General features: G+C 42.4%; 1 protein-coding gene across 1 annotated transcript in view; it reads left to right on the top strand.

Moving 5' to 3' along the window:
• LRGUK (leucine rich repeats and guanylate kinase domain containing) overlaps positions 1–10407 on the top strand; it is a 107373-nt gene extending 96966 nt beyond the window's left edge. Inside the window, exons 19-20 of the mRNA XM_077770720.1 lie at positions 5961–6115; positions 10238–10407. Of these exons, the coding sequence (XP_077626846.1) occupies positions 5961–6115; positions 10238–10380 (298 nt within the window). The 3' untranslated portion in view covers positions 10381–10407. The remainder of the gene's footprint in view (positions 1–5960; positions 6116–10237) is intronic.
• The last annotated feature ends 366 nt before the right edge of the window (positions 10408–10773 follow it).

The raw sequence follows: 10773 nt of genomic DNA, 5'->3' as shown, positions 1-10773 counted from the left end.
GGTTCCAGTACTTAATACATCAAAGTGTGGTTCAAAAGCTGAGTATATGTTAAGTTGAAGACACATATAGACCACAGCAGACACTCCCCCACTGAATCTAATGCTTGGCCTTAGCAAGCATTCTGTTACATTCTGTTGCTGCTTCAGCTGTGTCTACTTCTACAATTGGTCATCTCTCCATCAGTCTTAAGTCCAAACTTCCCAAGCAAAGTTTGGGTCAAAGGTTGGGTCAATGACCACCTGGTAGGAGTGTCGCTCTTGAATAGAGATCTGTAGAAAACAAGCTGATCTACAGAGGTCTGAAGGAAGCAAGCTGATCTACAGATTGCTTGCACCTATATCGAGCACCCATCCCTTATCTGATTATCTGTGGCCAGCCCAGACCAACCAAGGACAGAGAACTAAGCAGAGAACTCTTCAGACAGGGTGGGTGGATTTGGCAGTCGCTCTGGAGTGTCTGAATACACGGCAATGTAATAGATAAGAAATGTGATGGGAAAGAAGTGCACTAAAATATTAACAGTGGATATTTCTCTAGGGTTAGCAGTAATTTTTATTTTCGTCTTTATCCTTTTTCTATAACTTCTAAATTGTGTGCACAGGATATATATTTTATTTTTATAACCTAAAAAGACTATTAAGAATCCATGATGATTTGATGAAATATTTCATAAGTGGAAAAAATTGGCCCATTAGATACAATTAAGTTTCTCACATTACATGTTAAAACAAATGTTAGTTAAGCTCTAAGGAGTTAAATACAAATCAATGCCTATAATATAATAAGGTTGAAGTTGAGATGCATATGTATATCCAACATAATTAGGCTTAAAAATATTCATGTGTATGTATAGGGGAAAAAATACTGAAAATACATCCAAATAGTATCTTCTGGTGATGAGAGATTATGACCAATTTTTATTTTCTTTGTTCTTCTCCCATATTTTCAATGGTGAACATTTAACCAATTTTGAAGTATTAATATAACTTTGAAAAGTTGTTTTAAAAACGTGGCACACCAAAGGATATTTTATAAGGGCACGTGTCATGATAAGAATTGACAGTTTAAAGAATGAGTGATGCTTTCCTTTATTTCTGACTTCTATTGTTGTAACATTTGGATATCCTTTCATAAGCTTGATGATGAAAAATAACCATCCCTTCTAAATGGTTCCTCCAAGCCTATACATTTCACTGGATACTAGGGACCTAGTATTATGATTAGAAAATTAACTTTCTTTGACAGTGTTGAAGCTGTGGATCTTTGAGGATTTATTCAAGCTCTGAATTTTTAGTACACTAGGTTGATGAGAATCCAGTGAGAAAGAGAAGGTCTTAGTTCGGGCTGCTATCACAAATTACTGTAGACTGGGTAGCTTGAACAACAATTATTTCTCACAGTTCTGGGTGCTAAGCAGTGTGAGATCGGGGTCCAGCATGGTCACGTTCTGGTGAGTGTCCTCTTCCTGGTTCGTAGATGGCCACCATCTTGCCTCATCTTTACACGGTGGAGAGCAGAGCGAGGAAGCAAGAGCTCTTGTGTCTCTTCTTATACGGGCTCTGACCCTATTCCTCATAAGCTCCCACACGTCCCACCCCAATATCATCATATTGACATTAGGATTTCAATATATGAATTGAAGGGAGGGGATGGACACATTCAGACCATGACAGAGAGAAAAAGAATGCTTAACAAGCAGCACTGGGCTTATACATCATCCGTCTCCACGGTGAAAAGTGTGGGTCAGGCCTACTCTTGAGTCTGAACCTTCACTTGTGGTAATGGACATGTCTTTTAACTCCACCTCTTCTTTTACATCTGTCTTTCGAAACATTTTCATTTAATACTTTCTTTGCTACAAAGGAAAGGTAATTGTTGAGAGACAGAACTTGCTCTGTAATCCTCCCTTTTTTGGTGTGTGTGTGTGTGTGTGTGTGTGTCTGTACGTGTGCACGCACGTGCTTAAGTAGGCTTCATGCCCAACATGGAGCCCAGTGTGGAGTCCAATGTGGGGCTTGAACTCTCAACCCTGAGGTCAAGACCAGAGCTGAGATCAAGAGTCAGACGCTTAACCGACTGAGCCACCCAGGTGCCCCTGGTGTGTGTTTTAAGTGCACACATACTCTTTTTCAAAAGTAAGAGACCAAAACGTGTTATCAGTCGAATCATGCCCCGTCTCTCACCAAAGTCACCTGTTGGAGTCCTAACCCCCTCAGAATGTGACCTTATTTGGAAATATGGTTATTGAAGATGTAATTAGTTAAGATCATGCTGGAGTAAGGTAGACCCCTAATGCAATATATCCACATAAAAAGGAGAAATTTGGATACAGAAACATACATAGGAAGAGTGTTTGGGGTGATGTAGAAGCCCAGGAATACCAGATTGCCAGGAAACCACCAGAAGCTAAAAGAAAGGCCTAGAGCAGATTCTCCGTCACAGCCCTCAGAAGGAACCAGCCCTGCTGACACCTTGATCTCGGACTTTTAGACTCCAGGACTGTGAGACCATACATTTCAGCCACTTAGGTCATGGTGCCTTGTTACAGCAGCCCTAACAAACTAATATGTATTAAAAATCCATGTGACGGGTTTCTTGCTATTTTCTTTCCATGCTTCCTTCAACATACTACATTTGTGTCACTTTAGAGATTTGGCCATAAGATCTAAGAATTATTGTGGTTTTTTTTCCTAAAAGAAGGAAGAATACCTCTATGCTTCTATAGTTTGGAAGAGAAGATCTAGCCTATAAAACATAAATGCGTCTAACATTGTATTTAACGGAACAATACTCAGTCTAGTATGCTTCTAGAGAGAAGCTCCCAAATAGGGTTAGTAATGGCATTTGCCCACTGTAAGAAGAAAGAGCTGTTCAGTCACTGGGAAATCCAAAAGTTGCCAGTATTGGTCTCAATTCTTTAGGGAGTATGTCTTAGATAAGCTCAGTTACCTTACGTGGGAACAAGAGATTGGAAAACAAAGTCTTGTAGGAGCATGGGTGTTCTGCCCAAAGTGGGGCTAGTATTCTGTGAAGGGATTCCAAAAACTGTTGTCTAACAAAAAAAGACAAACCCAAGAACTCAGTCCAAGCTGATAAGAAGGCACCCCCCATCCCCTGGCTCCTTCAAACAAGGAGTTCAACTTTTCTATCTGTTGATAACAAGTACTCAACCCTTCTAAGCAGAACCCTAGCTGCGGGTATATTGCTCCATCCTGGACTGACTATGCCTGGGGATGTTGGGGCCATCTAGCCCTAGCTGCAAGTGACAGGTAGAGCAGAAGGCACGTGCCCATGCCCAGGGTGGGAGCTGATTTTAGATTCCAGCCATGGACTACCACGCAAGTACTACAGCCTCTGCTTGCCATTCAAACATAACACAGACAGCATGAGTGTCCTCATATTGGACGTGTCCCTCAGTATGCCTTACATCACCCACTACATTTCCTCCTGGGTCAAGGACAGCCCCAGACGGCTAATTGGACTGCGCTTCCTGGTAATAGGGCCTTGAACCCCTGGAGACACTTCATTAAAACTTGCTTCTACCCTTTTCATCTCTGCTACCATCATAATCTCATCCTGGTAGACAGAGATACCCTCATTAAATGACAAGCTTTGTCCTGAATAGATCCAATTTGCATCAGCCTTTGCTACTGCCAGATATGAACTTAAGTTAAATGTGAAGTATGAACAAGTGGAGGTCAACCTGAATTTGACATTTGATCCTAGAAATGTACTTCTGTGCTAAGAGAGTAGTTATCACGTTGGAACTGGAGAAAAGGAAGCATAATCATGGCCAACTACTACCAGGCCCTGCAGTAAATAATTACCTATTAGTTTTCAACATTTTACATTATTTATTTTTTAGTTTTTTTAAAGTTTATTTTATTTTGAGAGAGAGAGAGAGAGAGAGAGAGAGAGAGAGAGTGTGAGCAGGGGAGAGGCAGAGGCAGAGAGAGAGAATCCCAAGCATGCTCCATGCTTTCAGCATGGAGATCAACACAAAGCTCAGACCCACATGAACTCATGACCTGGGCTGAAATCAAGAGTCTGAAGCTTAACCAACTGAGCCACCCGGGCACCCCTCAACATTTTAAATTGTTCTTTGGCTAAATCATAAAAAGACAAAATTATGAATACAAAACTTAATCTCATTAACATTGGCAGTGAAATGTAGAGTTCAAATGACCATTGAGGAGGTAAGGATGGAAAGTCAGTATGCATCATCTGTTGTTGTTGGAATGAGAAATGGAGATTTTAAATTCAATACATGGAGATCTAGTTCTGACAGATGGAGGAACTGAAAATAGTGGTAGAGCTATTTGAGGGGGAAAATAGGGGAAGTGTTATTAAGTGAGCTGAATCCTTTCTGATCATAGCAGAAATCCATATCTGCTAAAGATAAGTTTGAAACTGTTAAGTCAATAAAGGTCAGTAATATACTATTTGGTCATAAGATTACTGTCAGAATATCTAAAAACAGACATGGTTAGAAATGGTTGACTCTCAGAAGAGTAAAAGTGGTATTGGGAGAGGTAGGGCTTGGATTGTTAAACATAAATGTTTATGTTTAACTGTTATTGAAAGAGAAAGAGAGCATGAACAGGGGAGAGGCAGAGACAGAGGGAGACACAGAACTTGAAGCAGGCTCCAGGCTCTGACCTGTCAGCACAGAGCCTAATGAACTCGAATTCACAGACCTGTGAGATCATGACCTGAACCAGAGTCAGACGCTTAACTGACTGAGCCACCCAGGAGCCCCATGATTTTCTTAATAACCTTTACTCTAGGTTCCTTTATTGGAAGAGTAAGAATGCAGTTTATAATACATATAACAAATAAAATATGTGTTCATCAACTGTTTGTGTTATCAGTAAGGTTTCCAGTCAACAGTAAGCTGTGAGTATTTAAGTTTTTGTGGAGTTAAAAGTTATACGTGGATTTTTGACTACACCGAGGGTCAGCACCTTTAACCCTCATGTTGTTCAAGGGTCAGCTGTAATAAGTTGCTTAAAACGTCAATGAAATGTTTTTGGATAAATCAGAGAAAAAGTGACCGAGGAAAAGATGAGTACATTTTGACTGTCTGAACATTTCAAGTTTCTCTAGGTCCAAAACAAATGTGAAAGGAAAACAGCAAACTCTTTAAAATATAACCAAAGAGTTAACATTCAATCAATAAAGAATTCATGCAAATTGATATGGCAGATAGGAAGATAGATCCTCCAAAGATCGATGAGGAAAGGGCGGTTTACAAATGACAGGAGACAAGCTCATTAATGAATGAATAAATTAAAAAATTCAGGTAGACTGTTTAATCTTGGTGGGAACACAGCAGCAAAGCCCAGCTATGTCCCAGTGCTCTGCCTCCTCCCGTCCGTGGACCTGTCTCCCCTGGGAGGAAGCCAAGAGCACGTGAACCCCAAAGTGGGGGGTAACCTGGTGGCAGGACGTGCACTGGCCCAAATACAGGAACATCGGACACCCCAATCCCACCCCAACTTTATCCTGGAAAGGGCAAAATCACAGCCCCCCAAAACTAGCATTGGGGGTGCCCGTTGTGTGATCCAGATCAGGCCCCCTAATATACTTTCATTTCCTCTATCCTTGAAAGAGCAGGAACTGTCATATAACAAATTGCACTTGATTCCAAAGTCCTAGGAATTAGTATCTGTGCCTTACTCTTCTGTAGACTCCAGCACCCATCACGATGCCTTGCTCTTAATAGGTGTTCAGTTATGTTTTGTAAGCTGTAGGAGAGGTTTATGCTAATACCGTATTTCATAGGTCCGCTGCTATCTGGCTCTTGCTGCAGATACTGCAGAAAACTTGAGCTCAACAGAGATGTGCACCAACAACTGAAATGACTCGATAAAGGTAACCCAGTGAAGTCATAGGCATAGATTGTGTGGCCCTTAGTAGTTTTGCATCTCAAAGGTATCGTTTGCTTTTCATTTTTCAGTGGCAAGGGATCCCACATTATCAAGACCTATTATTCTACGCTATTTCATGCCTATCGATGGTCCGAAGAAATATCCTTTCAGCCTCCAGAGGGCAGCATTTATTCACACGTAGGATCAGGAATAAGTGAAAGTGAGGTAGCTCGGACCCTAAAAGGTAGGAGTCGTTTTACATATGGTTCTCATATAAGTGTTAATGTTATGATTGTATCTATTTCCCACTATTTGCTGATTTTTTAAATTTAATGAGTGTTTTAAGTCAGAATCTCTCCTCTGAGGTGGGGTGGGGTTTTTTGCCTCCCATTGGTAGAGATGAGAAACAAAGTTCAGAAAGGTCGGGAATATGCCCAAGGTCACTTACTTAGGTGACTTAGAATGGGCTTAGAATACACTGCCCACAAGGACCTTCTGGGGTCAAGGGGCCCATGCTCTCTGCAGCAGGTCTTTGATGACTTAGGCCTCCTTCAGTGAAGGTGGAGGAAAAGGTTTCAAGTTGCTGGCCCATCCCCTGCTCTGGGAGCCTGGCAGAATCCTGATGGTTTTAGATTTAAAGGCTCGGGGGGCCTACCCATGTCACCCCCTCTATGCCCCTGTTCTCCAGGCACCAACAAGATGGGGTTCTTGTCTGTGGGCATAGCAGCAGTGTTCATGAATAACTGGAGTAAAGACCTTGAACAGTGTGAGGAGACCGAAGGGCTAGAGGTGATGTGAAAAAGGGAGAGAGTGACCAGTGTTGGGATAGAAGCGGGGGCTCTGTGAGCAGCGGATAGAGCGGTGAGTATTTCCGGGGATTCTGGAGGTCCTGCGAGCTGGCAAGGAGCCCCCTGTGCAGCCTGGGGTAGGTGGCGAAGGTCCGCCTGAGCCCAGAAGAGAGCCCTCTGACTGTGATGTGAGAAAGAAGTAAAGCACCAGGTTCCAGGTATTATGATTATGACTTTGGATGCACATAGGCAGAAGATTGTGGTCATTTTCTACAGGGATGGTTTCTGGAGATTTCTTTTGTTCCTTTGAAAGGGCCATGCTTTCCTCTTTATGTGCCACGTGATTTGTTGTTGAAAAGTGGGCATTTGAAAACACAGCCTTCTCTCCAGGTCTGCAGATAGTACTGGGACAGGAGAAGACCTTCACTAACTAGCGGGGCGTGTTCTGGGCCCACGGTCTTTCCAGTCCTTTTCTGGGCATGTATTTTTCCTGGACCACTGTGTGTGCTTTTTTCCAGTTCTCCAGTCTACACAGGTACTGTTTAAAGTCTTAATTTCCCTAATAGTCTCACCCCAACTTCTTCTTGGGGCCTTATGTTCTATTATATTCTTCAGTTAGTAATTTCTTGGCCCAGCTGCATGTGGATCTGTCTCCCCCGCCCCCTTCCACCTTGTGCGTTTTCACTAGCCACGCCCACCGCTTCCTGCAGTGTCACCTGTGTGAGATCCCAGCTGTGCCAATTTTGGCCATCTGAAACCTGAGTTTGGTGACCCAGATAGGTCAGAACATTGCTCTCCTCTCTCTCCTCTCTCTGGTTTATGGGAGGAGGGTGGGGCAAAGGTGAATTAAAAACAAACAAACATGGGGGCCTGGGTGGCTCAGTAGGTTGAGCATCCAGCTTTGGCTCAGGTCATGATCCTACGGTTCTTGAGTTTGGGTCCCACGTTGGGCTCTGTGTGGACAGCTCAGGGCCTGGAGCCTGCTTCCAATTCTCCCTCTGTCCCTACCTTGCTTGCACTCTGCCTCTCTCTCTCTCTCAAAAATAAATAAACATTAAAAAAAATTAGAAACAAAAACCTTGAAATTCACTACTGGTGTGTTGGTTTCGGGGGTAGGTAGGGGATGGCAAAGAGAAAGAGAGAGAGAAAGAGTCCCAAGCAGGCTCTGTGGTATTAACATGGAACCCAGCTCCGGGCAGAATCTCACAAAACTTGAGATCATGACCTGAGCTGAAAGCAAGAGTCAGACACTTAACTGGATAAGCCACCTAAGTGCCCCCTTTCTGCTTTTAATGTGGCCTTTTCTTTATTGGGCATTCACTTGCTTGCTACGTATGGCTCTTCCATTGATTTCCAGAGCTCCTACCAAGTTGTTTCAGTTCATCTGGTTGGTTAGTGTTCGTGTCGAGGGGAACAAGGGCCTGGAGCTCCCCAGTCTGCCATCTTGCCAATGCCTCTGGGGTGGTTTTCTTAGCAACACATCACACGACTGGTTCTGAGTCACTTAGGCTCTTCTATCTTTTCCATGCAAACTGCCACACTAGGTTTCCATCGTATAATATATACACACTTCATTTTTTTCTTACATGGATGCAGCTTTTATTTTCATCTTTTTTATAATTTTGGTCTCAGCCCCACATTTTTGTCTAATTCGATCATTTTAGGTATTGATTCATCTTGCATATTTATTACTTTATGGGTTTCTCTAAAACCAGCAAGCTTGCTATCTACGCCTTTGTCATAGTCACTGACAACAATAGGATCCAGGACTTGGCCAAGGGCAGTGGCCTGTGACAAGTCTCTGGAGACTCAATTCCAGGGAGAGTCGACTTGGCATGTGACTCCTACTCACATCTCTCTAGTGCGTCTATGCGAGAAACTCCGATATATGCCTTGCAGAAATTAAGACAGACTGTCTCAGTGGTGTTGTCTCACTCAGAGGTCGGCAAGTTTTCTGTAAAGGGTCAGACCCTTCTGCAAATACTCAACCCTCCTGTTGTGGTGTGAGAGCAGCCATAGATAGTATGCAAACCGATGGTCATGGGCTGGGTTCCAATAACTTTATTTACTAAAACAGACCAGATTTGGCCTATGGGCTATAAATTTCTTCACCCCTCCCCAAATAAAAGGGAAATTAAGTTAATTTGAAATAATATTTCTTTCCAAATCCCTTCTTTTAAAAAATTTTTGTTAATGTTTATTCATTTTTGAGAGACAGAGTACAAGCAGAGGTGGAGCAGAGAGAGAGGGAGACACAGAATCGGAAGCAGGCCCCAGGCTATCAACACAGAGCCTGATGCGGGGCTCAAACTCACAAACTGTGAGATCATGACCTGAGCCGAAGTCGGCCACTCAACCGACTGAGCCACCCAGGTGGCCCCTTTCCAAATCCCTTCTAACACTTAACACTCACTCCGGTATTTTCCAAATGCACCAACCATTTCTTTCATAAACTTGAATTTGCTTGAGGTTTAAAGTCAAGTGTACTGGTTTTTAAATCCTTGTTCCCATTTAAAAAATGGCAATCTTATTTATCTCCAGTACATTCCTCACTGTCTGTGCATTCTCTAAGGCCAAACACTCCAAAAGCACTTATGGGACCAAATGTTGCACCGAGGAATATAGCTTACCTGCGTGTGGAATGTGAACTGATTTAGAAAGAAGGCTTCCACTGTCTTCTTTCTTCTTCAGGGCCTTTCTTCTCTTAAGATGTTTTTGTTACCCTTCCCAACTTAAAAAAAAATATCTCCATGTTAGGTGGAGAGCGGAGAATGCATGGGGAAGAAGCAGCAGCAGCAAACAAGAGGGGAGTTTCCTTTTTTTTTTTTTTTTTTTTGTCCTCTGCCAACATAATGTGATCTCAGGGGCATGCCATTCTTGCTCTGAACATACCTTTAAAAGGCCCATTTCCCTTGAATGATTTGGATTGCTTCCATATGCCCAAGAGATAGTCTTCCTGATCTTTTGATACAGATCAAGCCATTTCCCTCACTCTGTAGAATGCTCTGCCTCACTTTGTCAATCCCCACTATGCTGCTTCTCCCCAGTGAAAATTCAACTTTCTCTGGCCACCATGCTCTACCTTCCGTCTCTATCTTCCAAACTCCTCTTGCTTCCCACAGCCTCCAGTAGAACCTAGCTCCGTGGTGCATCCATGGTGTCTTTTTCCTTGGTGAACAGACTGACCTTAAAGCACAGTAGATGAAGGTTTTACGGGGAAGGACTGTGTTTCTGTGCTATGTCGGGTTAGGTGTGACTGTAAAAGAATATGATGCCAGGTACTGTTACAGAGGGTATGAGCAGGAGAGAAGAGTAGCACAGGAATTACTTGCTTTTGCACCCTTCTGATCATCGGGCAAGTCTACACAACCAAAGGCTCGTCCAGCCATGCACAGGCTATATGTTAGAACTCATCTCTTATTTTTATTATTTGGATATCATTTGTTCCCTAGGGTTTGTTATGAATTAATTCTAAACAGTATTCTGGTGCTTATAACGTTGCAATGTTGATTTTCCTTTGTCTGATGTGCCAAGAGGTTAACTATATGTGCTGTCTTTTTTTTCTTAATGTTTTACAGGTCTACATAAAGAGTCATTTCCATATGAAAAAGTATCTGCCCAACACAGAAGACACACGATCTCAGGTGTCAGTCAACCAGGTCTCAACACCAAAGTCATCCTCCCTCCAATCCCTCAGGGCCGCAAGTGGACCAGTGGTTGACATTTGATCTTAACATATAAAACTTGTTCTGATCATATCCAGTCCCTGTGTCTTACCTGGCCATGGATCCTGTTTCCTACTCAACCAACTACCTACAAAAGAATGTTCTTAATTCTCTCAGTCAATTTCTTTTGTGATTCTCTGAATAGTGTCTTTTTGTTAATGTAAATTATTTATTCCTAGCTTTTAGAAATGTAATTTCAGTTTTTTTCTCATAGCTATTAATGATTTCTCCAGCTGCTTCCTGCTCTGAAATATCAGATGGCAAAATCTCCCAAGATCTCTGCATTGCTGTGTACCTAGTGATTTTTGGATATATCCAACTGGGATTCTGTTTTTGAAATTTCAATGTGTCCATTTAGAACACATTGTATACTCTAGGGGATTGAATAT

This window comes from Crocuta crocuta, unplaced genomic scaffold, assembly GCF_008692635.1.
Source record: "Crocuta crocuta isolate KB4526 unplaced genomic scaffold, BGI_CrCroc_1.0 scaffold266, whole genome shotgun sequence".
NCBI lineage: Eukaryota > Metazoa > Chordata > Mammalia > Carnivora > Hyaenidae > Crocuta > Crocuta crocuta.
Note: the sequence above shows the minus strand (reverse complement) of the source record. Positions and strands in the feature narration are given on the sequence as shown.